Source organism: Acanthochromis polyacanthus, chromosome 13 (genome assembly GCF_021347895.1).
Source record: "Acanthochromis polyacanthus isolate Apoly-LR-REF ecotype Palm Island chromosome 13, KAUST_Apoly_ChrSc, whole genome shotgun sequence".
NCBI classification, from domain to species: domain Eukaryota; kingdom Metazoa; phylum Chordata; class Actinopteri; family Pomacentridae; genus Acanthochromis; species Acanthochromis polyacanthus.
In genome coordinates this window covers 36,689,076-36,715,818 of record NC_067125.1, presented here as the reverse complement: position 1 = coordinate 36,715,818, position 26,743 = coordinate 36,689,076, and the positions used below count along the sequence as shown (strand labels likewise).

Genomic DNA, 26,743 nt, shown 5'->3' with positions numbered 1-26,743 from the left:
GAGCAGCACAGGCAGAGAGGGGAAACTTAGGAAAGCACTTAGAATCTCGTCCAGTCACTGGAAACCTACCTGTGGCTTTGTGAGAGGAAAGCAGGGCTTTATCAGAGCAACAGGAGACAACAAAAACAGCAAAGAAACAAATAGCAGGAAATTTCAACAAATTTAGTTGCAGATTTTATAAATATAATTGGTACTGATTACATAGAGGGAATAAAAAAAATCTTGTCATTCGTGCTTAGAGCTGTTCATCGGAAAGATTAGCTCTGCAGTGTCAAATCTGATGAAAATGGGCCTTATTCAGAGGTTTGTAGTTTCAATAAATGTTTTAATAAGTCAACTCATGGCTTTACATTTAAGCCACTGCGTTGTTATTGTGTGAAGTGGCTTACCCTTCAAGTTTAAATATTTAATTTCTATGTAAATGCATCCCTCTGTCACCCGAGTCAGCTGGGATAGGCTCCAGCACCCCCCGCGACCCTAGTGAGGATAAAGCAGTGGATAGAGGATGGATGGATGGATGCATCCCTCTGCACAATTAAACTAGGTTTAAACATGGTTTTATCTCACATTACTTATATCTATCATACAAATTCTTATGCACAAGCAAAATCACAAAAGTTGCATTGCTGTTCTGAGTTATCCAGCATTTGTCCTGAAGAACATTACACAAATTTGCAGAACAGGCACAGTTGGTACTGTGTTCTATGTCCACTTCCACTCTTCTACACCAGCACAAGATATGTTCATCTTTTCATTCTTGCATCAGATCAAAATTTCTAAATCCTTTCTTCTGCAGACTGCAAACAACTATTCGGTACATGATGCTTTTGCTCCCAAGAACCTCACTGACTGCAAGCATTATGTAACACTCACCTTGAATTTCCAGTGAAATGAGTGGAATGTTGTCAATATTTAGAGATGTCTCTGTACTGAAGCTTTTTCAACTGTTTTGCTGTAGCTTATTATATTCAAAAGCATCAGCTCCATGTCTAAAAAAAATGACTGCAATTGATTTAGTTTACACACAAGAAGTTAGATGGTACACTGTTGCACTTTCTTCTTGTGTGTAAATTGAAAAGGAAAGAAGAGAATGAACTCTTTTGCTGCATGCATGAATTCCCTCAATGCTACAGTTACACATATCTGTCTAATAGGCCTCATCAAACACATGCAAATTTGTTGCATGCTTGTTTATTCATATGTGTGCGCCTTTCACAATTGAGTACAAAAACTGGTTGCTGTACAATGCAAGAGTGGTGAGGTTATGTTTTTTGTAAGCTAGAGCAAAATTATATTATATAATATTCACATAAAATATTGAGCCAGTAATAACAATTCTGCCATTTATTTAGTTTTTGTTGGTCAGTTCCCATTGCAGTTGCTGTGAGTTCCTATAATCGTTGTGGATTTAGGGTATATAGATAGTACAGTATAGATAGACCTACTATAATGAACTGCTAATGATGCAACAGGGATATGATCCCTCAAAAGAGCCTCACTTATTGAGGCTGCCAGTTGCTTTCAACGATCCAAACCAAAAAACTCTTCTGCTCAGAATTGAACCTTGATATGTGCTTTTTCGCTGTGCCGCCCAGGCATCGTAAATCAATACCCTACCTCAACTGACTTTAGTAAGAGTTAGTTCAGGCTGTCTTGGTACAAATTTAAACTATAAACTACACTGCATCCATTATATGCCTGTTTTAGAAGCATATCTATGAAAACAGCTATTTCTGCTTAGAATTGGAGTTTGAAGTTTGAAACCCAGAAAAACTTAACAAGAAGGAGAAGTGCATGAAAGTTTGAGATTTGTTGCCCTTTATGCTTAGTGAACAACTGGAAATCCGGAGTGTAAATATTACTAAATAATACAAAACCAACCTTGAAGAGGGTACTGTCTGTCATGCTGTTTGTAATAGTTTAAGACAAAAGTCATATATGCTGTATTTCTGGGATTCTTGCATTTATTGCTCAAAGATCTGCAGCAGGTTTCTTTTCAAGGTCAGAAGTATGAAACAATTGATAACAAGAGAAGTACTCAGAGAGCACAGTACTCTGCCAGGTCTGTTCAGTTATATGATTTCCAGCGGATGAAATCTTTAAATAATTCGGGGTCCACAGCGGTGGATTTGTAGTAGGACTGCAGCAGGCAACTAATGTAGTTTTCACTTGTAATCATAGTTACAATGACACCGTGTCGTTATCTCGCAATGATACAGAAATCCTTAACAAATCCGTGGATCCAGACTATAAGCTACATCACTGCCAAAATCTAATTACTCGGTCCTTGTGTCATTTCTGACCTTCCCTGAAAATATCATCCAAATTGGTTAGTCCGTATTTGAGTTATGTTGGGAAACGGACAGGCAGACAAACCAACGGCACTCATATAATTCTGCTGTGTTTCTTGGTGGAGTACTAAAAAATTAACCTAACTCACCCTACTTGTACATTTTAAGCAACATAAATTCAAGTTTGAAATAGTCAAGATCATCCATACAAATCATTCCAGCATGTCAGTGAATTGCATTATTTGTCTGCAAGCAGATTCTTCAGTGTAACCTCAAACTCTAATCATTTCTTCACACTCTTACGTTTACCTTAGCTGTCAGATAAAAGTTGTAGAGAAAACATGACACATTATGTATTTGCGATTAAGGAACTGACAGCAAACTCTCTGGTATAACAATATTGTGTGAACAACAAACAACTATATGCAGCAGTTAACAATGTCAACAATAAGGAAACAAGCCACATTAATGTGGGAACAGGATTGGTGTAAAGTATCTTCAGCTACGCTGTGTTTTCAATGTCACAAATAATTTCTTAATTGATAAAAAATTTTCTTTCAAAATAGAAATTGTAACTGCAAGCAATTTACTGATACTTCACAGATTTCTTCCTGTTTTGTTAAATTAGAGATAATTACTCGTAAACTCACAAAAAAAATTCATTTACACGTTAACCATTAAAAAAACAGTCAAACTGTAAATAATGTCCACATCAAAAATCTCTACAAATCGTATTTCATATTTTTACCATGCAATACAGTATAATAACTTTATTAATCCCCGAAGGGAAATTCAGTTGTCTGGGGTCTCATCTGTTTACTTAGATTTAAATAATCTAATTGCTGATGGTAAGAAAGATTTTCTGAATCCTTCTGTCCTGCAGCACAGCGACAGACGCTATCCACCACTGATGTTTCGTTGCTCATTGACGCAGATATGAAGGGGATGATCCATTTTTACAGTATTTTATGTATGTTAATATGTTTTTAATGTCAAACTGTAAAAGTAACTCTTTCTCCTGTATTCATATGTGCAAAACAATATAAAAATGTATAGATATTTGCCAATATTCGGAATAAAAGCTATATATTAAGGACTGAAAAATGGTATATAATTTTTCATTACCTGCTAACTGTAGCAGATTTCCCTTTTGTTAAATCACTGATAACTAGTTAAATCACTGGAAAGAAAGTAGTAACTTACATTTTGACAGTAAGAACAAAATAACAAATGGGCCAAGACTGCATGTGACGTCCACTCGAATGAACAACTACAAGGAAATTTGTGTTTTCGACAACACCATCTAGTAAATTAGAAAAGCTGCTAAATCAAAGTATCTTGTCAAATAACGCACACTCGAGCAGAACAGAACCGTCGTCAATATTATTAGCTTGACCTGTGATTTTCTTTCATGCCAAAACAATTTACTGTGGAAAAAGTTCGGTATAACTATGGAGCAGCCCTGTTCACTGATTTAACATATTTTCCCAATTACTTCATACCACCATATATGTCAAAGGAACATTCATTGGTATAAATGATATAGATAAGTCTGTACCGGTTGATAATTGTATATAATGTCATTGCATACATTGTCCAAACCTGCATGTAGGTGCAACCATTTTACTGGATCTCCTCTCAGAATACTGCAGGACAATACTGTACATAGATGTGTGCATCTAGTAAATGTAACCTGACAGTATAAAATGCCTAGAAGAGTGTGTCAGCATTTGGTAAAGCAAGCAATGCTATCTGTGTGTCATTGTGCTCCATGAGTTTCAGGGAAAGGAGCTGCTGTATATCTGATGTGATTTGCAGTGTATGCTGCATGTCACAGCCAAACAGCTGTTGGTGCATAGAGCCGTCGGGCACCTGTGTGTGCGCGTGTTGTTGTGTGTTGTTGTATGTGTGTGAATGCGTGGGGTGGGGGGCAGACTGCCTTGTATCACTGTCACTCACAGAGACAGGGAAAGACACTGATGTTGTTTCACTCTGACACTTATCTGACTCCACTGTCCTTAACTCTTACCCTGCTCCAGGCGCATGTATGCGTTCTTGTGTGTCGTACAGTCATATCACATCAAACCATGGCACCCAAACTCTGGCCTAAAGCCCGTTCCTCTGTTCCACAATCATTTTTAAGGTCTCTCGCTCCATTTGACCTGTTTTTTCTCTCTTTTCCCTAATCTTTGAACAGCACAATGCATCCTCAAAATGTTAATGCTGTTTGTTGTGAGCCAAATCATGTTTAGTTTGTAATTGTTGGATGATTGATAATGGTGGACAATTATGAAATCAACTGGCAATTGTCTCTGTTATAGATTAATTGTAATTTTTTGAGCAAAAAAAAAATCTGATTTCATCTTCTTTAAAATTTCTGCTTTTTTTCAATCCTTTATGACAGTAAACGGTCTTTGGCGTGTGGATGAGTCATCTGAACTTTGGAAAACACTGATCACCATTTTTCTCCGTGTTCTGACATCTGATAGCTCAAACATTAATTGATCAAAAACCTAATCAACTGAATACACGACAATGGCAAAGACTGAGTTCCAGCTCTATTCAATAACTTTTCAATGAAATGTGACATTCAGACTGGTCTATTTATTCAAAAACTATTTTGGTCCTGTAAGTCTATCAATAAGGAATTAGCAGTATGGATTCCAAAATGGAAGCAACATTTGGAAACAAACTCTAGTGTGTGAACACTAGAGATTTTAGTGGATGTGTTCAAACACACACTCAGTATTAGCCCAGATTTGATGGGTGCCATATTGCTGCCACATTGTTGCCATGTATGTGTCCTTGTAGCGGCACAAAAACTGTAACCCTCAGCAGAAATGTGCGGGTCACAGTCTTGCGTGCAGCTCGCTTTAGTTGTGATAAGAATGTGTAATTGTGTTTTTATGGCACCATTAATGTCATGAAAGTGAATTCAAAGCAACTCTGATCTATTATGAAAGAGACAATTATAAGAAATAATGACTCTGAGCTAAACAGAGGGCCAATTGTCTGCCCTCCAAGTCAACCTCCTGGCTGTTGTTATGAACTGAGTCACACGAAGGGTTTGATGTTTACCTGGAGTGAGCGGAGCTGCAGAGGAATATTCTTTATTTTCTGCTCTAGTTCTGTTACAAAAATACTGTCTGTGATGTTGTTATGCTCTGCATTCATGGGGTTAGGTCATGGCACACACACACACACACACACACACACACACACACACACACACACACACACACACACACACACACACACACAAATGTGTGCGCGTACACACGGAGTCAGCAGTCATGTTCTGCCAGCACTTCTTGTAATCCCTCAGACAAATTACGTCTTCTCCTCCTCCTCCTTTCTGCTCCTCCACCTCCCTCATTCTACTCTCTCCTTCCAGCTGCAATTGGATTTGGATAAAGATGGCTTTGCCTTTTCTTCTCTATTCTTCCCTGCTTTGGCTAAAGAGGGATTTGCCCGGGGAGATTACGCACAAACGCAGACACACGTACGTGCACGCTCGCAGACTGCAGCGCAAGAGATGATGCGTTTGAGGAAAAACATCTTTACTAACAAACAGCACCGCCCTCCTCCTCCTCCTCCCTCATCCACAGCCCCTCGCATCCCCCTCTGCCTGCACTATAGTGACGAGCTTCATAGCCAGAGGTCAACAACTTCTGTTGCCTTCGCTGTCTTTCGCTGTGTTGCTTCTCCTCCTCTCCCACGCAGTCGCTCTCTCCAACTTTAACTCTTTTGCACAACTTTCTCTGGCTTTCCCCTGTGTCCTTTTGGCACTTTCGTCTCGTTCCCCTCCCTACCTCCCGCTTCATCCTTCACCTTCATCTCATTGTCATCCTCGGTGCTCTTGTTCGGGCCGACGAGTTGGTCTTACCACAGTACGATGTTAACTCCGAGCCCCCCACAGAGCGCTGCTTTCTCAGAGATCACGGGTTGACCTCCTGTGAGCCGCTAAGCTAATGGACAGTTTGTATTTATGCTCTGTCTGTGGAGTCATATGATGGAGAATCCATCTGAATGACAGTAGTGGATAACGCAGCCATTTTGCATAGTACAGTGTAGTATGCATAGTATTAGGCTCTTATGACACACTGGAAAAAGAAATGTGCCTCCAGGGACTAATTTGTGTGTGGTGTGGAGTGGAGGGGGTTGGTGGTGCTGTGACTGAATAATTGAAGGGTGGAGGCAGCAGCTGGTCTTTAACCCTGAACCCCAGACAAGACAACAATCAATATTTAAGCAGAAAAGGAATGATACATTGCACACATGCTCACGCAGAGGCACATGTGTACTGTGTACAAACTGTTACTGTACTTATGAGACACAGTACATGGCTGTCAGTGGTTATGATGTATAGAGTTTGTTTTCCTGCCCACCAGGGGAATTCACATTGTGTATGGTGGTGAAGGTTTAGAGAGGAAAAAAAAAACTTTGTGTGTGCTTTTTGCAGGTAATTTTTGTTATTTTAGATTGTCGCGGTTGTTTCTGCATAATTGTGGCCACCATTCAAAAACTGTTTCCTTCTACGACATGATGATATGTCAGCCTGCGCAGAAGGGGGACACACATCATGTGTTTTGAGTTGTACAGACGGTTGGTAAGAGCCACAGTGTTTCCCATTTCTCCCCCCTTTTCTCTCCCTCTCTGTCTCCCTCCCTGGGCCACCAGTAGTGGTAATGGGGAGGGACCTGTCAGCTCACTTAATGCAGCTAATGTTTGCCTGCGCCTGGGGACACGAGCACAGAGACACACACAGTCCTGACACACACAGCGCTCCGCTCTCTCTCTCTGTCACCACTCTGTCACATTCCCTCTCTTCTGCCTCCCTCCCCCTTCTCCTTCCCCCTCACTCCCTCTCTCCCACTCTCCTTCCCCTCGTTCTTCTTCCCAGCCTCCTCCCTCCTCCTCTCCTCACAGTGCTGCACCCAGTCTCTTACTGTTTTTTTCAGCTTTGCCTTTTCTCCCAGCGTGACGCTTTTTGGGTCATGTTTATTATAATCATCTTCACCTTCCACATTACTTACTGTACAGTGTGCGCTGTTGTTGTTCCAAATGTCCACTGCATTTCAATAGCACTGAAGAGGTCTAATTCAAATGAAATACTTTCATTTTGCATTAAAGCCAACAACTGATATTCTTATTGAGCAGACAAATAAGCACACAATTCATTAGTTCGTCTCTCAATACTCTGACTAACTGGGATAGTTTAAACAGGAGTAATTATGCATTTATTAGGCAAGATTTTCAGCTGCAAATGAATACATTATACATTTGACTGGACAATGTGGGACTGTCTTAAAATAAACTGCAGCAGTCGTGTTCATCATAATGATACATGTCACCTGCTGCAGTAGTGCGATTCATTTATGTATAATCATGTGTGGAGCTAAATCAGTGTCACAGTAAAAGAAAAAAAATCTGAAAGTTTGTCTTAAAATTTAATTTAACCATCAATACAATTTTGGTTGGGTAAATTCTGATTGCATCTTCTCCCACTTCCTCTTCTGTTTTGCTCCACTGTAGTCAAACTACCACAAATCAAGACTTCTTGACTGCACTGCTTGGCTTTATGCTTATAAATGTCACTATAGGCATGCCCCTGTAACTGAACATAAACAAATACAAGCCAGTGGAGAGTGCAGGAAACGGCTACAAGGACAGGCAGGGAAGCTTAATAAAAACAAATGGCTTATAGAAACAAAAAATACTTGTGTTTTCTTTCTCGCTTTTCTCTCCTCCCTCGTTGCTGCCTCACTCCATCTATTCCTCCACTTATGCTCTGTCGCTCTGATGAATATCACCCAAGCAAATCAGAGATGCAGAGGAATCTCTCTCTCCCATTTCCCCTCCTCTTATCTCCCCCTTTTCTCCCCACTCCCCCTCTCTGCGTTTCTGTGTTTCCCCCTTTTTTCCCCCTCTCCCTTCACGATTTCCTTACCTACCTTCCTTTTTCCTCCCCCTTGCATATGTGGACCTCATTCTCTCTCATTATGATGATTTGAGGTTCAGCTTCAGTTGCCGGCCCATTAAAAAAACAAGCAGCAGCAGCAGTAAGCCTTGCCTTTCCCTATTTTGCAGGGAGCCTCATAAGATGGCCTCTACTCTGCATACTGCATTATGAACTGAAATACAAAAATGGCCCATGTCTGCACCACTTTCCCCATGTTCAAATGTAATATGGTAAAATTCTGTCATGCAACAGAGATAGTTGTACGTGCAGACATTCTGAATGACCTTGGCAAATGCCACCTCTAGCCAAACCCTCTCATCTCAGTGCCAGCCCTTGATGAGACCTCCTGCTCTTTAGAGAGGGCTGCACAGGAATGGGACATTAGACAGAGGTGAGGGAAGAGGAGGGGTTTCTGTTGTAAAACCTAGATGTGGGTAAGCGGTAGAAGTAGGGACAGGGACCGAGAGATTGCCAAGGCTCTTTCACGCTATCCTGCCCTGTTCTACATGGCTGGGCCCATATGTATGAGCACCCAGAGAGTTCATCCACTGGTGCATATGGGCTATCATTTGCAGGAGACATCCCCAACTGCCCCAGCAGCGTGACGAGGACACCCCAAATTCTCAAACATAAACAGTTGTGATGTGAGTGAGATAATGAGATGAGAGGAAAGGCAACACAAGGTCAGCGATGTATTCAGAGTGTGTTTGTGTCATTGTGCTCCGAGCTGGATTGAGAAATGACATTTTGACGATGTGAAAGCATCTGTTAAAGTGGTCTCAAGTGACATTAGATGGTCTGTGGATGGGTGTGAGGTGAGGTGCTGGGGTTTGAACTGCAGCTGTTTGAGCTGAAAGGTACATGAGCATGTAGGACAGGGTGGATTGGTGGAACTGAGGATGAAAGGAGGATGGATGAGGGCGAGACAGATGCAGTTACGTGTTGATGGTTGTGGTTTGAATTCATGGTGATCATGTTCTCTCCAACTTAATCCTTTTGAACTCCAAACATTTTCTCTGCATTTTTTTTATCCTGTTACATTTTTCCTCATTGTGGGCTCTTTTTCTGCCATAAAAAAGTCCTGCAACTCAATAGAAACAGCACAACCAAGGTTAGAAGTAGAAGGAAGTCAAAAATGTCTTCTGTGCAGTAGGAGAAAGATATGTCATAAATGATTTAAAGAGCAAAAAAAAGTAACATTTTTGATTTACTTATGATAAAAAACAAAGGTGATGGGATACACTAGAGAATTTTAACTGTTTACTTTTAAAAAGCGAGTCTTCTGTCTACTGTGTGTAAACACTGCCTGCAGTTCAGCCCAGTTCTACTAAACATGTATTTTTCTCACAAGTGTTGCTCGCAGCAATTCTTTTTACTTCAGTTTTCTTTTTCATTTAATCTGGTTAGCGCATGCTTTTTTCCAAGCATTTTTTTCAGTGAGACATAGAATAGATAGAATATAGTGCTTTTGATGATCACAAATTTAAACTTACAGTAGGTACATTTTCCTCATGGAGTGGTGCATCACTGATGAGCAGTTCGAGGACTGTCGGAAAGTTGAAGATGAGACAACTCTCTCTGCTTTTATAGTTTGTGGCTCAGTTAAATGGTGGAATTTTGGCTTTTTTTTTTTCAAATATAACTTGCCTTTTAAACCTTCCAGTAGGGTTTAGGGTTCAGAGAGTTAAAACAGGGAAATTACCATAAATCGGGGAAAAAAAAGTTTTACTTTTACATTTTTTAAATAATTTGCTTTTTAATTGCTATAATAAATTTTATTCTGTAAGACTGAAATCCTATACACTGATTGCCTTTGGGTGAAAAGTCTTTGATTTGCTGCCATCTCAGAGCTCTTGCCTGAAAAATCTGCACAAGTGGCATTTTCTTTGGTGATGTACAGTAACATGGTTTAAATGCTCATTGGTTAGCCAAACTGATATAAACAGAGCAGATGGTTAACAAGATGAAATACAATATTGATAATAGAAGGATAATAGTTTTCTAGTTTGATATAGTTCTTAAAATTTCATCAGGAGAGTGAATTTGCCATTGTTGGAGTAGCATTTGATGTACATTTCTCACATGTTGAACTGATCTGTGTGCTTAGGGTGGACTCCAGTGATGTGTGGATTTGTATCTACCACCTCTACATCTCAGAGTGTGCATGTAGCCATGTAGGACTTTTTGTTTGTCTGCTATGCGATTCAAGCCACACCTCAAGCTGCACCTTCTAGGTTGTTAGTAGCAACTGTGTAAACATACTCTGGCCACATTCACAGTGAACTTTAAACCAGATCTGATTTTATTTGTTTGTCCCAGTGGATCATATGTGCATGTTTTGTTGTAAATAGTAAATGCTGGCAGCCTGTGTGTTGTTGTGGTGCTGTGTCTGTGAAACTGGTAGAGAGGACTGCAGAGATTTGTAATATGACTGTGGGTTACTGTGTTGCAGTCACATTTTCCTATGTTCTGGTTTGTAATAGAGTAGCTGTGCCCTGCATGCATATGTGCAAAATTACTTCAAAACTCATTAAGGTGTCTGGATGTTTGTCCTTTTTGCTAGATTTTCTTATTTAAATATGGGCCAAACACTTAATTGCCATGAAGAGTAATTAGTTTGATTTCTGATTAAAACATTCGGATCTAAATTATCTTCAGAGATCAATTAATTTGATATATTCTGCATGCTCTTACAATCTTTTCATTTGTTTTTGGGTTACGGTTAATCTTTTACTTTGTTTTGACCCAAATAAATGTTAGAATTTATTTTGCAGAATGCATTCAGAACTATATCCGGTTTCAACAGTGTGTCTGTGCCAAAGGACCAATGCCCGTTTCATGTGTTCTTAGAGTTGCTAATATTGTTTCTTTTAAGATGGGATTTTCACAGCCCAATTCTTTGCGCAAAGTTACAGGAAGGTAGCAGTATAAGATGTACTAACCTAGTTTGGAAGGCTTGTGATTAACCTGATCTTTTGGAAAATCTAAACCTATGGGAATTGTTTGTAAAAGGCAAGATCATTACCGTCAGATCTGACGAAGAAAAAGAGACCACAGTACATTAATCATGACAAATCTGTTTTACACAGCAATCCCCAAACCCGTACTTCTGAACAGTTCTAGGTTCTGTTTCAGACAGCAGAGAACTTGAAGGGTATTTTTTCCAACTGTGTGAGAATGCCTGTTCAAAATTAACTAATATGCTTCCTCTTCCTTATTCTTTGCCTAGCTATAGAGGGATAATGGTAAATTTAGGACTGCCAGAAGCAATGCTGCAACTGATTTCACATGGTTCTGTACATCTGCTATCTAACAGTCACAGTAACTATGCTCTCTTAATCCCTTTAAGTGGAACTAAACTTATTGTAAACCTTAACTTTCTGAACTTGTAGCAGTTTTTGAGCTTTTTATTTTGGCTTCTGTCAAATTTTTACTTGCTGTGTGATCATTTTTCACTGCAACATAAAATCCTGCTCCTCTATGGAAACGGCACAAACATGACTGGTAGAGAGAACTCAGAAATGTCTCTTGTGCTGTATGACACAGTTATAATGCTGTTAACTAGAAGATAAGACAAAACAAAAGTTGAATTTGTTTGATTATTTATCAGGCAACATTGAAACAAAACAGAATCAACATGTCCATTGTCCATGTTCTCATGGGTGTTGCCTACTAAGGTGTCACTGAGTAACTGCTCGCTTCTCAGTTACACTGAAGAGTGCAGAATTTTTCACTCCTTTCTAAATCTGGTTTAAGAAAATGGTACTCTGATGGAACCATAGGTCACAGATGACTGGATCTGATTCTTCTAGTTTTTTTTTTTTTTAATCACAGTTTCTGGCTCTGATAAATGGTAAAATTTTAGCATTTTTTTTTAACGATAACATGCTTTTCAGACTTTTTGGTGGGTTTTGAGGTTGAGTACTATTTTCACTGTGAATTCAAATATTTTTAAAAGAACTTATGTGGCTAATTGACAGACTGAAGTGATGCCATTTGAGTCTCAGTCAGTTGGGACTAAATGTTACAAATATGAATAAGAGAGACATTTGAAAGAAGTGAACTTTGCAGAACTTTTCAGCCTTATCCTCATCAGTCTTTGGTGCTATTGGCTTGACCAACCTGTTATGGTCAAATTGCATTGTGAGTAATGTAGGCACAGGGTTTTTGATAAATTTTTGTCATAGTCCATTGTTAATCTGACAATGCTATAAGTGTAAAATTGTAAATCGGAGGAGTACTCCTTTCATAAGGTGTTTTTTCCCACTGCTTCCACTATCACATTTATTTTCTTTATCGTAGTTATGTGCTTCAGTGTAAAGGCCAGAGCTGTTTTGTGTGTCTCCAGCGGGTTGCAGCTACTGTATCCGTAATGGTAAATGGGATGTGGGACAGTTAATAAATTTAACAGCATCAGAGCCCAGCAAAGTCAAAGAAACATGGTGTTTATTGAACCGTTTGCCCACAGTGGCTTTGGATTGTTGTTCTGTTAAGCATGCTTATCTCCAAGAATCACACATCACCACAAAGCATGCCTGACTAGCCAGCCTTTGTGTGTGTGCAGGCATGTGCAAGACTGCACCACACATGTGTGTATTTGCAATGGGGACTATGTCCATGACTGCTTGCTCCATATGCTGAATGTAGTACGTTTGTGTTACAAGGAGACAAAAGAATTCCCTGACAAGGGATTGCGAAAGAGGAAAAATCTGGACACTTAAAAGCATGTGATGGAATCTTCCAGCTGGACTCCCCCATCTCTCATCTTCATCCTCTGTGGGGTCTTCTTTCCATCTTCATCTTCCCGATCTCACTCTGCCTTTCCTCCCTCTCTTCCTCTGAGTTTCTCTTTACTTTTCTCCTTTTTCTCTCTCCTCTCCATCTCTTTTTTTATGTCCCCTCCCCCTTGCTCTGGCAGTGACATTGGGCTAAAGTGGGACAGAGTGTAGGAGGGCAGTGAGGCAGAAGAGACAGAGAGACAGTCATACATGGAGGGAGGCAGGCGGGGAGAGACGCTGCTTTGCTGTAATGTCCCTCCTCCTCCCCACCTCCTGCCTTCTTCCCAAGTACGTACCTCAGGCACTCCTGGCCCCTCAGGCCTCCCCACGACGTCTGGGGGACCCGCTTTTAGCATGTCACCGCTACTCCACTCCAATCTGCAACATCTGTCTCTGCAGCTCTTTTGCTTCCCATCATCCCTCATTTTCATCCTGCCGCTTTGGCTCCTCCTTCTTCATCCTCTTTTGGGTCTCTGTCGCCAAGATGCCCAGCAACAGTGGTGAGGGTGCATCATCACGGTGGCACAGGCAAACGAGGGGAGCCGGGGAAGGAATGCGTAGGAGAATGGCAGACCTTCTCCCTCCCTCCCTGCCTCCCCTCAATCCTTACATCTGCCTGCCATGCAAGGTGCACTCATCCGCACACGGGCCTTGCTCCCCGGTGACCCTCTGCTCCCTGAGATTCCCTTCGTGTCACTGTGATGCTGCTTACATGCTGTGGCACTGTAGTACTCCCACTGAGGACAACATGGCTTTACAAAGGGCAAGGCTCTATTGATTTGTGTGAGAGTTTATCGCAATGTGTGTCGGCACACTCTCTGTCTCTCCCCTTCTCGTATATACGCAGGGAGCACTGCGTGTACAGACACCTGTATGCATACAGTACGGTAGTGTTCAACCTACACATGTGCACAGTGCAGTCGAGTTTAAAAGCCAAACACAACTTACAGAAGATCCGCAATCAGTCTTTTCCCTGTTTGCCATGTCTTCCTCTTCATAATGGATGAAAAACAAACCTGTGTGTGAAATCAGACCATTCAGTTGTTTTTGTGTTTCCCACAGTAGAAATAAGGTCACGCTTTAGCAGAGTTCACTTTTGTGTGTGTGCGTTTATAATGCATTAGATAGGTCCCGTTAGCCTTCTCATCACTGGTGAGCATGTCTCTATCTATTATCTATGAGGCTAAATAATTAAAAGCAAAAGTGACACAATGCACCACATGTTGACAAGTCTGGAGTATGTGTTTGTGTGTCACTGTCAATGAGCAAATGGAATCACAGATGAATGTAGTTGAAGGCTTTTTTTTTTTTTTTTAGTTGTTGTTGTCCGTTTGCATCCTGACATGCAGAATATCGTTTTAAGAGGAAGGAAAACAGTCTGAGGGCAGGAAGACGGTTTTGTTAGTTTAGCTGCTCTTGCTAAAGTGTCTTTTTCTTCTTTTTTTTTATTTAATATGCCACTTTCTCTTCATCCAGACATACATCACTGCTTCCATCTTGCTGCTTGAATATTTATGGCCATTCCAATTAAGGTTTCTTAAGTGTGTTAGAGGCCTTTAACCATCACAGAGGGGAAGTCTGAGATGAAGACGAAAGGGCTGGGCTGGTGATAAAACAGATTCCCCTTTTCTATTTGTTTTGGTTTGGATGAATGCATATATTCATTTCCTTTATTTGTGATTTTTTTTATCCCTTCTTCTTCTTCCTCTCCCATTTCCTACCACTCTACTCCCAAGCACGAGTTGTTCAGAGAGGTTGAGGGGTGTGTGGGTGTATGGGGTGTCACCTTCTAACAACAGATATAGAAAAAGAAGCAGAGAGACAGCAGTAGGAAGAGAGAGGTACAGAGAAACCAAGGAAACGGATACTGAGAGAGGGAAAGACAAAGAAAACAGGAGACCTGGTGGTGGTGGTGGTGTTGGGGAGGGCAGCAGCTGGCATTTGACGGTGAAGCATGCCTTTTTAATGAGTGCATTAGTCCTCTGCATACCTATCCTCAGATCACTGCATCACACCGAACCTGGAAAACAGACGGAACAAAGAAGGAGAGGAGGATGAGAAGGTCAAGGGTTGGGGCTGGAAAAACCGGAACACTTGTAGAGAGATAAGAATAGAGCGGGTGTTGTTTCTGCGTTCAATTATCCTACCGCTGGTAGCTGCGTGTGTCCTGCACTCAGAAAGGGAGAAAGAGACAGTCTATAAAATTTACACAACTCTTCTTTATTAACCTTCTTCTGTCGTTTTGGCGTGACCTCTTCCAGTTCTTCTTTCAAGTCCCTGTCTCTGATTGAGTCAAAGAAAGTGGCAATAATATACCGTCCTTGTGGCTCTTTCTATGTCTGGCTTGTTCTCAGTAGCACTTAACATCACAACTACTTTGAATGTGAATAGAGAGGAAATAGGAGCAAGCATCATTCATTTCATACCAGAGAGCGAGAGACGGGGAGAGAGAAAGGGGGGAGCTCAGATAGGGAGAGAGCCTATTGTCGCTAGGTGTAGATTTCCCTTTGTCAAACACATGCCAATTCTTCAGACCCAACAGAGGAGAGGAGAATAGGAAAATGATAACAGCGGAGAGAAAAGATGAAGGGAGAGAGGGCGGGTCGGAAGGCGGGAGAGGAACAGAGGGGAGGGGAGCAGTATTGATTTGACACTCGGGGAATCACACCACAGCTCTGTTCATTTTCATTCATCTGCCCTTGTAATGGGTGTGTTAATATGGCAGGTAGGGGAAGAGGGCAGGAGGGGGATTTAGGAGGATGAGAACATTTTATTAGAATCCAATCTTTATTATCCGTCACCCCTGCTTGCCAGGAACTACACACACACACACACACACACACACACACACACACACACACACACACACACACACACACACACACACACACACACACACACACACACACACACACACACACACTCTAAAGCCTGCACTCATGCACTGCTGCACATGCATGTACTGCATGCTTTGGACACTCATACCTCTAAATGTGAGTGAAGGTGGGGTGAGGGTAATAATTACATGCTGGGCCTGAATGGGCTGATAGTTATACAAGTCATGTTTTTTACAGTGCACGTGTCTGGTTTACTTGTATGTCTATATTTGTGGGGACCATTTAGCGTATTAGACCTTGGTATTGAGGACATTTTGGTCAGCTATTATTTTCTGAAACACCTTCAAAAGGGTGTGTGAGGATTAAGACTTGGTTCTAGTGTGAGGTTTAGATTCGGGTAAGAGGCAAGATGTTAGTGACGGTTCTCACAAAAGAAGTACAAATGTGTCTGCGTGCATTTGCATGATGCGAGGAGGGAGCTTAGATACAGTATGAGCCGCTCAAATGAAATAGCTTTTAGTAGGCCTTCCCAGTGCCTCCTTGAAATCAGCTATAATGGGCCCTTGGTAATTATCAAATAAATTAGCCAGGGGAAGGAGTGGAAGTGGAGGAGGAGGAGGAGGGAGTGATCAGGGCTGACTCCTTTCGTTCTTTTTCATTCTGAAAACCATCTTTACCTGTTTACCATTTTGCACCGAAAGAACAAATGCTTTACCTAAATCTGATACCATTTTCAGACAGGTATTTTGACATGATGGCTGTGACACAAAGCAGTGTTAATTGTAGTGTCGTGCTTTTTTCATGTCCGTAAAAGAATTGATCAATTTAGGACTACCATTCCTGCAACAGCACCAAACCCCTGATTCCCAGTCCATGTACCTCCAGGCCTATAAAACATAACATCAGTGAAGAGCTGCTGCAGATCAAACTGGTTTTAATCTGCATAAATTGAACTATTGGTATTATTCCAGTAATTAGCTGTGGTAAATAGCTGGTTGCTTTGGTAACACAATTCAAAGCAAAATCATAGGCAGTAAAAGAAATATTGTTGTATCCATGACAGACTATATTTTCCACAAATGGGCCGAGGTAAGACTAATACAAAAAAATAACAGAAGCAAGAACCCAATAATATTCTTAAGAAAAAAATCAATAAAACCCTGACATACTACATTTTCCTTGGTGTTATTTTTGACTGGATATCTGTGATACAATTCTCAGACAGGTCAAAAAATTCCAAAATACAGTGGATACAATTTATGACGGAATCTCATGTTCGCCTCTTGAAGCATCATAATATGCCTGAAAATGCTTCACCACAGCATCAATTTTGTGATTATTGTTTACCAAAGCCATTTATTACGACATTCACCTTGTTTACCAGGATTAGATGTTTTTTTGCTGACTGTTGTACACAGTTGACTGGCTGTGGCAGTGGGCCATATGCCACATGATTATTTTATTGCTCTGCCACAGTAACCACCATCGCTAACATTCTCCAAGAAACACACACAGAGTTTAGTTGTGCCACTCATTGCCCTGCAGAGACCTGATTGTTGAGACTTTATACTAGAAACCTTTCCTATTTTGTGCTTCAGCAACGGAGCTGTCCATGGTGCTATTCAGCCAGTATTCCAGAGTTTTTGTGAAAGGCTGTGGTGGTGCTAATCTCCTGTAGTCCTTGAACATTTCCTCTAGACTGAACCACTTATGTCCTGATTTGTGCATAGGTATGTGCTTCTGCAGATTGTCATAATGGAAGGTTTTGTAGCTTGTTGCAACATTCCTGCGCACAGCTCTGTTTGCTCACTGAGCAATACAGAAATATGATGTACTATAACTTTAATGGTAACCTTTACCATAACCTTTTCCATCATCCTTTCCCACTATTCCATTGTAGTAAAAATAGTATTTGTCCAGATACAGATGTGCATTAGGTGCAAAGGACAGCTGAAGTTTTTGCACACAGGTGAAGCCCTGGTTTTTGCATGCTTTTACACTTCTATATTGCTAACATATAAAGACATTTAGTTGTGCAATGTGTGTGTATTTGTTTGGGAATTAGTTTTAAAAAACATCTTTAGTAAGTTTTAAGGGCACTTGCTAGTAAAGGGCAGTGGACAAACACTATGGACAGTCTCTGAACAGGAGTTTTCTGTTATAAAACGTCATTGGCTGAATAACATCCTCTGAACCCTTAAGTATTTTCTGGACATTTTTCTGGCCTCAGTCGCATTTTTACTGAATGTGGGCTCATTTTCACTGTAGTATGAAATCCTGCAGCTCTATGGAAACAGCACATGTTAGAAGCAGGGGTACCCAAACATGTCTCCTGATGAGTATGGCACAGTTGTAATGCCATAAACTATTATAAAAGAAGAAAAAAATGGTTGGGTATATGGATTTTATTAATGTATTAAATTTCCAATTACTGATAAACCCTGCAATCAACATGCACAACATTTTTGTGCCCACAGGTCTTCCCAATATTTGAAAAAGAAACAGAGACTTTGCATAGTGTATGTATTTTACTGCTTACATTTTTAATTTGCTTCCAGACTTGTCCCCTGTCTCCACTGTATAAATACAGTCTGCAATTCAGCTCAGTTTAGCTGAGAAATACCACAATTCTTTAAATGTGACACTTGATCGCAGCTGAGTCACTAATGGCTTCACGGTTGCACAGAGGGGTGCAGGAATCTTTGTTTTTACAGAATCTTGTTGGGACAAATTGTGTATTTTTGGTAAATTTTTAAATAAAACATGTCAAGTAAAATAAATTTCACAAAATTTAAATTGTATGGTTAAATTAGGGTTTATTTTTTCCAAAGGAATAGGATTTTATGTTTGTAGAGTTTCTGTCTGATAAATTGTGTAATTCCTGGCAAAGGAGGGATTTGTTTCACTGCAGACGTGATGTCTCTTTATATGCTTAAACATGTGGACAGTTTATGTGACACAAACTAACATACACACACACAGGTAATGCATCTGTCTGCTGTTTCATTGCATGTTGTTCTTCCGCACAATCATCCTATAACACACTTAGACATTCAATGCTAACTCGTACACTTAAAGGCAGGAGTCTGTTCTTGTCACTGCAGAATGTGGGGCAACTTATGTAAGTTTGAGAAAGGTTAATCAGTAAAAATAGCATAGTAATGATGGAGGGTGGATGGAAACGCAGTGAATGTGAAGAGTGGAAGAGAGAAAAGTGGACAAGAAGAAGAAGGAAGAAAAAAGATATAAATGAAGAGGTAAATCAGGACGAGGAGAATAAATAAGGAATGTGTAGGTGTACTCCACTGTCTGCTCATTGCTGTGGCATCCTGTAGTGAGGATGCTCAGCATACACACACACAGTTTGTTGAGTGCACTCTGCAAATGTGGATTGTGAGACAGTGGGAGTATGGATGTGTAGCTTGTGAGACAGATTGTGAGTGTGTGTGTGTGTGTGTGTATCTGCGAGCACAAGCATTTGCGAGAAGTCCATTTGTGCAACTACTGGCCTGTATTATACTGAGCCCGTGGTCCATTTAGCCTTAAAATCTGAAAGGCAAACCTTGACAATAACAGCCGTGGAAATCTTCAGCGTGTGTTTTTGTTAAAAAGCATGGAGTGAAAACTAAAGTGACATGATGCACAGAGAGATGTGGCGAGTTCCTCTGTGGCCTATAGCCCAGGCTTGTGAATCAATTACAGATCCATTCAGCAGTTCCTCTCCTCTCCTCTGATCTCCATCGCCATCATTTAAATGGCTGATTCCGTTTTTACCTCTAATGAAGGGTACTCACACACACACACACACACACACACACACACACACACACACACACACACACACACACACGTGCGCGCAAAAACACACGTGAAAAACACACACTCGCACATGTCGCTGTGTGCCACCGCAGCGCCCCCTACCCAGCTGTTGTCACGTGAGTGCACGGGCCCTAGCAACAGCGAGCGAGAGAGCGAACAAAAAAGAGAGATCCTGGCGAGAGCAGGGGAGAGGGGAATGGGTAAAGAGAGGGAGAGAGAAAGAGATGGGAGGGAGGGGGGAGCCGTGGAGCATTAATAAGTGATGAGTCCAACAGTGTGAATTGCTGTTAGTTAGCATTGCTGCAGCGCCGCTTTCATTTGCATGGCAGCACCGAGAACAAACCCCCTTACTTACGCCATTTCCTCTCTTGCTCTGTTTCTCTTCAAATGACTTTATTTCCTGCTTTCACTTAGTGTTTTATCTATTTCTGTCTTTTCCTTATCTCTCAAAATATGTATATCTTTTCTTAGTGACTTTCTTTCCTGTCTGATCTGTCCCTCGTCTCCCAGCCTCCCTTGTGGCCACAGCATTCCTACATTATCATTATTGTCCATTTCTTTATGAATTATCATGTTGATCTTCCGTCCCCATCTATTTGACAGTAATTTGAGGGAAATGGCAGCCATGGACTACTGAAATAAATTTAGCTGCACCTTCTCTACATCCCTTCATCATCTGCCTCCATCTTTACCTCCTCCTCTATCTTTTCCTCCGCTTTCCACTCAATCTCGGAGAAGAGGGGTGTCCGCTCTCGGGGGGGGAACTTTGGGGAAGACAAGTGATGCTCCAGGGCTCCCTAATCCTTTTGCACTCTGTATCTCCCTCTCCCCTTCCTGTCTCTCTGACTCGTTATTTGCATGTATGTGTCTGTCTGTGGAATTTCTGGCATACGTGCACACACACTCACACTGGGATCCAGCAGCAGCTTCTGCACTTGGCTTGACTTCCTGCCTCGGGCTGATCAGCTGAACTGATTCCATTACTTACAGACCCCCCTGAAAGAGAAGGAAGAGGAGCACAGACTAAGAGGAGAAAAAACAAGGCAGAGAAAGAAAGAGGTGGAGGGCAAAGGGGATGCTGGAGGAAGAGAGAAAGACGGGAAATGGAGTATAGATGTCATGCCACAGAGCAAAAAAAAAAAAAAGGCAGGAAGAGGTCGGGAAATAAGGAGGAAGTGAGAGGGATTTTGCACCTCCCATGGGTGTGGGATAGACCTCAAAATTCTCATCCTGCCTCCTACAGCAAAAAAGGGAAAAAAAAAACAGACACAGAAGCACATACAAAGACACACTCAACAACAACAACAACAAACTCCTGGAGGCGTAGGCAGACTAGACGAGAATTGATCTCCTCTCCCACAAGGAGAGGCTTGCAAGGAGAGAGAGAGGGAGATGGAGGAAGACGTAGAAGAATTGTTTTTACCCATGTACGGCTCTCAGGCCTGTAGGCCCCTCATCCCTCTCACTCTCACTCCCTCCTCTGTCACTCCCAACGGCATGTTTCTCTTTATCTCCCTATCTCTCCCTCCATCAATCTCCATCTGCCATCCTCCTCCCTGTAGGGCCAAACCCTTCCTCTACTCTGCTGCCTCCCTCCATCGCCGCCTGCACCCTCTCCTCTGTTTTAGGTGTGTCACATCTCCACAGACCGCAGGAGAGCAGGCAGTGACTAAAAATTAAATATCAGCAGTGAAAAGAGGAGGAAATGGTAGAAAGCTGAATTCAGAGCTGTCAAAGGGAAAGAGAGTATCATGATTTTATTAAAATGAATGTTTAGATTTATAACCCACACTGGATAAACACTGTTATTGGCTGATTAGTCAGTCATCAGAAGAGAAATTTATTCATCACAGCCTGTTTGTTTTTTTTGGTCATTGCTCATTTCATTAACAAGCTTTATACATGTTTTACTTAGACATGTATTAGTATTTTAAAGACAATTAGGCTTCAGAGTCGTGTCATCATTTGTCCTGAATATGATGCTGTACATGTTCTTGGATAGCTTTTATAAGTGAATGAAATTTAATGTCATTTTTTTCAGGTTTGCGGAGCAAATACGTATATAGTAACCAACAGATGGTGAGAAAGAAAGCATAGATAGTGTGAAATGGAATTCTGTGTTTTGTTTCCCTGATTTGTTTTTAGGATAGATATTTCTGGGATTGCTGTACTGCATTTCCCATCATGCTTTCTCACTATAGAGTCTTTGAATCATCAGTAGTAATTCAATATTTCCCTATATTTCTATGGAATAAATTCAGTAAAAAAACATATCTGCACCTTACCTAAAAGAAGGTGACACATGTTAGTTGCAGTCTTTAAGCAGTCTGAACCAGTGAGAGTGCAAGGCAAAAAACAATATAATATTAAAATAGGGAAAAGATATGAAGTAAGTTTCCCTAACAATCAGCTTTTGTCAAGCTCGTTTTCATTAACATCCTCCTGCACTACTTTCTCTTTCTCCATTCTTAACCATCTCTGAATTTCTTACTCTGCTGCCCCCACCGTATCCCTCTCTTCACCCCCTTCTGGTCTGTCTTTCTCTCTCCAGGCATGTTGTGACAGGGTGTAGCAGTGTGTTATGCAGGGTTCTACTCGCCAAGTGCATATTATCCTGTAAGGCTTAATACCCAGGTTGGAACAAAAGGGCAGGCTTGGAAATTACAGCGTACGTCGCTTAGCACTCAGCACAACAGACTGACTCACATGAAAACACGTGTGTGTGAACTTTCACATAAGCATACAGATGCAGCGGCTGGAATTCAACATGTGTGGTGGTGAAAATCTAACAGAATAGTTACACAAACACACACAGAGATGTCACATTGTCTCTTACAGAATAAAATGTATGAAAACATGCAGTTATTAACTGGATGCTTGATCTGCGCACAGTGAATTCACAGCGATTTTGGTTATCGGTATCTGTCCAAACACTTAAACAACCAACATGAAGGTGATTTACTTGAGAAATTGTGATCGCAGTTATCAGATTACATATTTTTATAGACTAATTGAAAAAATCTGAAGAATAACTACTAATAATAATAATTAAAATGAGTTATTAATGAAAAGTCTTTATGCACATTTCGTTTTCAGTTTAAACTTGTGAACTTTCGCACAACTACCCCATTTACACTTCATATTATGCAATGTGTGTCCAGATGAGTCATCTGGACAAAGGAAAGTGCGTCATAGTGGACGGTATAAAGTATACAGAACACACTGGAATCAGAATGTGAGTGATCTGTCTTTGTGTCAGATGTTAATCAATCAAAAACAAATATGGAGAGCGTGTTGAAAGGTCACCTAACTGCCTCTTCTTGCTCCCTAAAGCAAATGAAATATTTGTTGACAGGTCAGCCAGTGCTGCGTAACTAAGTTTTTAAATTGCAGCCACAACCGAGATAACAAGAAGGCATTTTATTACACGTGTAAACACAAAGACCTATGGATTGGATATCATTACGGCATGTTAATAAAAGGTGTAAACAGGATAAAGAAGTAAAGCCTCCTTCATATCTCAGTCTTGTTAGTGTGCATGTGTGTGGCAAAGAGCCAGGTCAGCCCTCTGTGTTTTAATAAATCTCCTTTGGATGGAGCTGCGCAGCCATAAAATGCATTGATTGTTGTTGCTCACATTGTGGCAGGAGGCACACACACACACACACACACACACACACACACACACACAGAACTTGGTTATTGATACTTACTGCACACTGAACATCTACATATGGTCACACACATTCTGCCTTTCAAAACACCACAAAAAGAGCTGAGAAAATCTGATTATTCACTGTCAGTACTGAGTCGAAAACTCTATTCAAGTATAAAATGAAAACCGACCAGTTATGTAGCTTTAGGTGTGATTTTTTTCACACTACAATAGCTGCTTTTCATCAACAATTGAACACATCTAACAGCTAGCACCCTAAGTGTTTCAGAATAAATTTGCTGTGCTGTGACTAGGTGCTGACCTATTGCTTGGAGCTGTGTGTGTGTGTGTGTGTGTGTGTGTGTGTGTGTGTGTGTGTGTGTGTGTGTGTGTGTGTGTGTGTGTGTGTGTGTGTGTGTGTGTGTGTGTGTGTGTGTGTGTGTGTGTGTGTGTGTGTGTGTGTGTGTGTGTGTGTGTGTGTGTGTGTGTGTGTGTTCTTGTACTTGCTACATTGTGAGAACCATTTTCTGCATTTAACTATCAAAGTGAGGACATTTTTACAAAGTGAGGACATTTTGGCCGGTCCTCACTTTGAAACAGCCATGTTTGAGGGTGAAGACTTGTTTTTAGAGAACAGGTATGAATTGAGGTTTGGTTAGGGTTAGGGTAAGGATTAGGGTTAGGCGATCAGTTGTGATGGTTAGGGTAAGGCTCTAGGAAATGCATTACGCCTATGGATGTCCTCACTAAGATAGAAGTACAAACATGTGTGTGTGTGTGTGTGTGTGTGTGTGTGTGTGTGTGTGTGTGTGTGTGTGTGTGGCACATATTTCCAGTGTTCAACTATTCAATGCACCTGCGTTTTACTCGAGCTCTCTCTTGTCAACATTGCGGAGAGACGTTGAAACATCGTGTACAGCAAACAGCATGTTCACACACACATATACACGTACACACTGCAATAGCATTCACATTACCAAACAATCTGCAATCTTCTACAAACTCTGAAGTGCACACTGTCTAAAATAACCCTTTGGGGGAACAGAATACAAAAAGACTCAGAGAAGCGGAAAGAATCAAACACTGAAATACACTCTCCTCATCTCTTTTCGTTCCATCCCCCCCCCCTCACATGTGCACATGCTGTCTCTATTGGCATGTAGATAAATCAGAGGCAGACCAAGAAGTCAGTGATGTGAAATGAAAATGACGCTAATCTGCTGTTACCATAACACACAGAGACACATGAATTATTAACACCTACAATAACTCCCCTCTCTCTTCGCTCTTTCTTCTCATCTGTCTTTCTCTATTGTGTATATCTCACTAGATGGATGGGACAGTATCTGTTAAAAGCTCCCATGTGTTCACCTAAGTGCTGTGGTTGGCTCTTTTGAAGACACGTATATCCAAGTGCCTCTTTTTGCTTCTGAAATTAGTGATTTCTTTTCTGGAATCTGTGGTCCAGAGTAGTTCAGCATCATGTATTTTAACAGACCTACGCTTCATTCAACAGCGTCTTTTTTGTACTTTGTTTACTTCAATGGCTGCAGCTATATGGAAATTAAAAATGACAAATACATGAATACAACAATTCAAGATCAGCCACCGATATGTCTTACAACTTCAAAAATAATGAATTGAATGTCATAAGTCATACAAGCATCAGCTGCTGGGTACTTTCCAGAGTGTGCACATTGTGTTGCATGATTGATGTAAGGTTTAATTAAAATATGTTTGAAGTAAGACTGTTTAACTTATCTAAACAGTGGCTACCAATCAGACGCCTTCACCTGAAAGACATCTTTAGAGTAGATATGATAATATTTTGCCAAGGAAGAAAGCTGACAGGACGTAATTTAATAAAAAACAAACAGAAAGGAAAGTCAAATTGCCAGATCACAATTCACAACTCATAAAATTGCACAAAATTGAGTGAGTCCAGTGCAAAAATGTTAGCTCAGAGGCAAAGTGTGATATGCAAATAATATTTTTTTGTTTATAATCACTAGTTTACAACTCAGACATGTTGACTGACGTATCATTTTCTCCTTTTCTACCTCTCTTCCACAGGTAACCGTTTCTTCCTGACCTCATTCGGTGCTCTGTATATCTCAGAAGTGCAGAAGGAAGATGCTCTGTCCACCTACCGCTGCATCACAAAGCACAAGTACAGTGGAGAGACTCGCCAGAGCAATGGAGCCAGGCTCTCTGTTATGGGTAGGCAACAAGCTTCATATACATGAACACACTTGTCAGTGTGTGCCAACTACCGGGGTATCACACTTCTCAGCCTCCCCGGGAAAGTTTACTCTAGGGTGCTGGAAGGGAGGATCCGACCGGTAGTCGAACCTCTGATTCAGGAGGAGCCTGAATCCTGAAGCCCGGTAGTAGAGCAGCGGACCAGCTCTTTACCCTTGTGGAGCTGCTGAGGGGGTCATGGGAGTATGACCTGCCAGTCTACATGTGTTTTGTAGATCTGGACAAGGCCTATGACCGTGTCCCCCGATGGGCTTTGTGGGGGGCACTGCGGGAGTATGGGGTCCCGGGCTCGTTGCTACGAGTGAGAGCTGTGAGAGCTGTGTCCACATACTCGGCACTAAGTCAGACACATTTCCGGTGGGTGTTGGACTCTGCCAGGGCTGCCCCTTGTCTCCAATCCTGTTTGTGGTTTTCATGGACAGGATTTCAAGGCGCATTCGTGGTGGGGAGGGTTTTCGGTTTGGGAGCCTCAGGATCGCATCTCTGCTTTTTGCGGATGATCTTGTTGGCGTCCTCAGACCGTGACCTCCAGCACGCACTGGAGCGGTTTGCAGCGGAGTGTGAAGCGGTAGGGATGCGGATCAGCACCTCCAAATCCGAGGCCATAGTTCTCTGCCGGAAACCGGTGGATTGCTCCCGACGGGTGGGCGGGGGGGGGGTTTCTTCCCCAAGCGAAGGAGGTCAAGTATCTTGGGATCTTGTTCACGAGTGATGGGAAAATGGAGCGAGAGATGGACAGGCGGATTGGTGCGGCATCAGCAGTAATGCAGGCATTGTACTGAACCATCGTGGTGAAGAGGGAGCTGAGCCGTAAAGCGAAGCTCTCGATTTACCAGTCCATCTACGTTCCAACCCTCACCTATGGTCATGAGCTTTGGGTAGTGACTGAAAGAACAAGATCACGGATACAAGCGGCCGAAATGAGCTTCCTCCGTAGGGTGGCTGGACTCAGCCTTAGAGATAGGGTGAGGAGTTCAGACATCCGGAGGGAACTCGTAGCAGAGCCGCTGCTTCTTCACATCGAAAGGTGCTGGAAAGCGTTGCTGGGAGGAGGGACGTCTGGAACGACCTGCTTCGCCTGCTGCCTCCGCGACCCAGCCCCGGATAAGCAGAAGAAAATGGATTGATGGATGGATGGA

At 41.6% G+C, this 26,743-nt stretch overlaps 1 protein-coding gene across 3 annotated transcripts in view; it reads left to right on the top strand.

Annotated features, from left to right (window-relative positions):
- LOC110952546 (cell adhesion molecule DSCAML1) overlaps positions 1-26,743 on the top strand; it is a 108,388-nt gene that overhangs the window by 42,146 nt on the left and 39,499 nt on the right. For all 3 annotated transcript variants that reach the window (XR_007945719.1, XM_022196136.2, XM_022196135.2), the window contains exon 4: positions 25,416-25,562. Coding sequence is in view for 2 of the 3 variants with exons in the window: in XM_022196136.2 (XP_022051828.1) it covers positions 25,416-25,562 (147 nt within the window). In the remaining variant the exon portion in view is untranslated. The remainder of the gene's footprint in view (positions 1-25,415; positions 25,563-26,743) is intronic.